The sequence below is a fragment of the Cryptomeria japonica genome, chromosome 5 (genome assembly GCF_030272615.1).
Source record: "Cryptomeria japonica chromosome 5, Sugi_1.0, whole genome shotgun sequence".
Lineage (NCBI taxonomy): Eukaryota > Viridiplantae > Streptophyta > Pinopsida > Cupressales > Cupressaceae > Cryptomeria > Cryptomeria japonica.
In genome coordinates this window covers 254002907-254006993 of record NC_081409.1, presented here as the reverse complement: position 1 = coordinate 254006993, position 4087 = coordinate 254002907, and the positions used below count along the sequence as shown (strand labels likewise).

Below are 4087 nucleotides of genomic sequence, written 5' to 3'. Positions count from 1 at the left end.
ATGCGTGTAACTGTGTCAGTTGCGATGACCACATCCATCATTTTCCTGGTCCTGTGTGTGTCGCTGCAGTACTTTTGCATAACAACGTTGGCTTCTCAGGCAACCTGTGCGCCGCCTCCTGCAATTGAATGCAAAAGCAATGCATGCGACGTCTTCAATTACCAAGGCGTTTGGGACGACCGTGGGATTTGTAAAGCTCAGAATTCTGCATGGCCCACATCAGAAGCAGAGCTTGTGCAAGCTGTTGCGAATGCAGTGAAAAACAAGCAACGAATCAAAGTTGTGAGCAAGCTGTCTCACAGTGAGCCAAAACTGGTGTGCGTGGGAAGCGAAGGCCTCATCATATCCACCCAAAACTATGCCTCTGTAATTGAAGTGAATAAGACCGCCATGACAATTAGGGTTCAGGCAGGAGCGCTGATGAGCGACGTTCTGGAGGCGGCCGCCAAGGAAGGGTTGGCTCTGAACGCCATGATTTACTGGAGCGGCGTCTCCGCCGCCGGCGTTATCTCCACCGGCGCCCATGACAGCGGCCTCGTTGGAAAAGGCAGTGGCGTTTATGAGTATGTGGTTGCAATGAGATTAGTTGTTCCTGCTTCTCCCTCCCAAGGCTATGCAAAGGTGATCAGCTTGACAGAAGCAGACGAGGAATTGAATGCTGCCAGATTGTCTCTGGGCACTCTTGGAGCGATTTCCGAACTCACATTCGCTTTGCAGCCAATGTACAAGCGCTCCATTTCGACCGTGGTGAAGGATGACACCGATCTGGAATATGAAGCCGAGAGTTTCCTGAGAGCTCATGAATTTGCAGACATAAACTGGATTCCCTCACACGGGAAGGCGGTTTATATTCCCATTGATCGACACCCAGTCAATGTTCCAGGAGATGGCCTCAACTCTATAATTGGCAGCGCCAGCAGTGTAGTCGACATCGAAAGAAAAGCGGCAGATTGTGAGTACAAGTCAACAAATTGATGTGCCCATCTTCACCAAATAAATAACGATTATGATAATGATAAACAAATAGTTTTCTTATAAAAGTAGACACCGAATGCTTAGTTAAAGGATCAGGCCTTTGGGTTAACTTATTGTTTTTTTCCATCACTTTTTAAAGATTTAATGTTCTACCTTCTCATCACAAAGTTAAATAATATTCGTGTCTATTCATCTAATTATTTGATTCTATTGTGTAGATGAAGCAATCCAAGATAGGGCAGACGTTGAAGCTATATGCAGTGTACTCATAAACGAGACACTTGATCTTGCAATTAATGGTAGCGGCTTTCTCAATGATGGAAAACGCTTTACGGGGTACCCGGTAATAGGATTCAATCACCACATGCAAACGTCTGGTGGCTGCCAAGCAGGAAGATACTCTGTGGCTTGCACTCCCACATCAATTTTAGATAAAAATGAAACCGTCTGTTCCTGGGATCGACGAATATACGCTACCTTATACTTTGGTGTGGAACTAAGAGTGCCTGTATCTCGTTTGCCCCAAGTAATAAAGGATGTGAAGAGGATAAGGGATTTGAATCCTCAAAAATTGTGTGACATGTCAGGAATATTTATGCGCTCTATTAAGAAATCTGATGCGTATTTGGGACCTAAGGAGGATGTGGTGACATTAGACATGATGAATTATAGGTCAAGGGTGGTCGGTACACCCAAGTGGAATGAAGATGTCTATGAAGAGATTGAACAGATGATAATTGAGAAGCATGGTGGCGTGTTACATTGGGGCAAATCAGGGGGTTACCTGTTTCAAGGACTAGCTAAGAGGGCAACTAATTTAGAAAAGTTCATGGAGGTGAAGAAGAAATTTGATTCGTCCGGACTATTTTCTAATGAATGGACAGATGGTCTGTTTGGGATCGGGGGAGGAAGTTTAGAGATTTTCAGGGATGGGTGCGCATTGGACAAAGTTTGCAAGTGTAGAGAGGACAGTCATTGTGCTCCCCAAAAAGGGTACTTCTGCAAACCGGGAAAGGTTTGGAAGAAGGCACGTGTTTGCACAAAACTCAATTAACAGTTTATAGCTCCGCTCTGTGTGGAATCTTCTTTAGTTTTATTCAATGCAGTAAATAACAAATGTATCCTCAACAAATAAATGCGTGTTGATTACATAACTTGCAACTTGATATTTTATACTGTAAGGAGTACTTGATATATCATTTGGTTATATATTTTTATAGATTTATTTTAATATTTGTCATTCTAGCATTTCTTATGGTCTAGAATTTAAATAATCATTTTATTTTTTTTAATATTATATGGCTTTTCTTAAGTTAGAGATACGAGAATTTAATAAGAGATCCTATTAGATCGAACTAATTTTTTTTCAAATTGTTGTAAAATTATAGGCTTTTAAATTATTAAGACTTTTGAAATTTGTGAAAGATAAATTGACTACATACTTTAATTCATCATTAAATATTTTATAATTGCTTGTCAAATGTTCTAATTGCAAATAGTAGCGATAGTTCCTATCACCTTCTTGCTACGATATGTGTTCTTGTACATGTGAAGCGTTCAAAATGCCTCCTTTTGGTATCTTTATTTATCACAATATTTAAGAACATTCTCCTTGTCCTTGGTCTCCATGGCAATTTTTAGTAGTCATCTCTTTTTCTTTTCCACTTCTATATCCTTTTTCAAGTATTCACCTTGAATCTTTTCGTTCTCACACTAGTAATTTGATAATAAGAGGTGGTTTTTTTAATTTCCATCTCAATACAGTGGTCTTGTCCATATTCTTCATGAACACTTTGATTTCGTTCCAGCAATAAATCATTTTCATGTGATTGAACAACACTCCCATATACTTCATCAACGCCTCTCTATCTATCACATCTTTTCCAAGTTGTAGTGACCATGCATGGTACTTATCAACATATTTTTGGACTCTTTAACCTTGTATATTAATGCTTTTATTGTTCGTGTATTTGCTCCTTATATTGTTCAAGAATATCTATTTCTTCAACGATCTCTAAAATCCTGTAATCGGGATAACAATATTCTTAATTACATGTAAATGAAACAATTACCATACAAAGTTGTTACAAAGTGTGCACCCCTTGGTCTCTTTGTGATGTGCAACATAGCGCTCGGGTTTGTGAAATAGCTTAACCGCCTCCCATGGATTCATTAAGTCTTGCAGTTGTATTGGGCATTAATAGGTTGATCTTTTGGTGCAACAACAACTGTGTTTCTAACAAGTGGTATCAGAGCCCGAGTCACAGGCTCAAACCCCTCACTTGCGCTGGCGGGATTGTTACAAGGTGTGCGCCCTTGGTCTCTTTGTGATGCACAAGACACTGCTCGATTTTGTGACATGGCTTAATCACCTCTCGTGGATTTATCAAGTCTTGCAATTGTATTGGGCATTAATACATCGTTATTTCGGTACAACGACAACTGTGTTTCTAACAAAAGTGACTGCATTACCAAAAGGATTTAAATGTGTAGCAAAAGCCTTGTGATGTGATTTTACAATATGCAATATGTTTATTTGATTTCTCCATATTAACCTCATCATTAAAAGGTTGTATATCAATTTTTATCTCTTCCCTGAAAAGGACATTATTTCAACTTAAAAAATTCGCTTCATTCTCAAAATAAATTTTCTTGTTGTATTTCTATACTAAAATTCTACGGTATAATTTGGATCATACTCCCTACCATTATTACCTTCACTATATACCTAGAGATACGTGAGACATCCTCTTCCAACTCTTTAAAAACTTCCTATATAACATCCACATGTCTTTCATCTTTTTAAAAATCCATATTTAAGTCTTGTTTCACCCTTTAAGCTCTAACCAAATAAAAATATCATTTCCACTTTACCTTGTAGCATGAGTAAATTATAATCATCGGCAATCAACTAAAACTAGAAGAAAATTTATAATTCTATCTCACTCCAATTCCACTTGTTCCATAATATGAGTGACTAATTTTGTGATATATCAAAAACAAATGTCTTACTTCTAGCACTTTATAAACACATAAAGAACACACTCAATATAATTCACGCTTGAGGTTTCGATCACATAAAAAGAACATAACGATTGCACAAGACACATAG

General features: G+C 38.3%; 1 protein-coding gene across 1 annotated transcript; it reads left to right on the top strand.

Annotated features, from left to right (window-relative positions):
- Positions 1 to 2029, top strand: LOC131875859 (probable L-gulonolactone oxidase 4). The gene is made up of 2 exons (XM_059220558.1): positions 1 to 952; positions 1194 to 2029. The coding sequence occupies exons 1-2, from the start codon at positions 1 to 3 to the stop codon at positions 2027 to 2029; spliced, it is 1788 nt and encodes a 595-aa protein (XP_059076541.1).
- The last annotated feature ends 2058 nt before the right edge of the window (positions 2030 to 4087 follow it).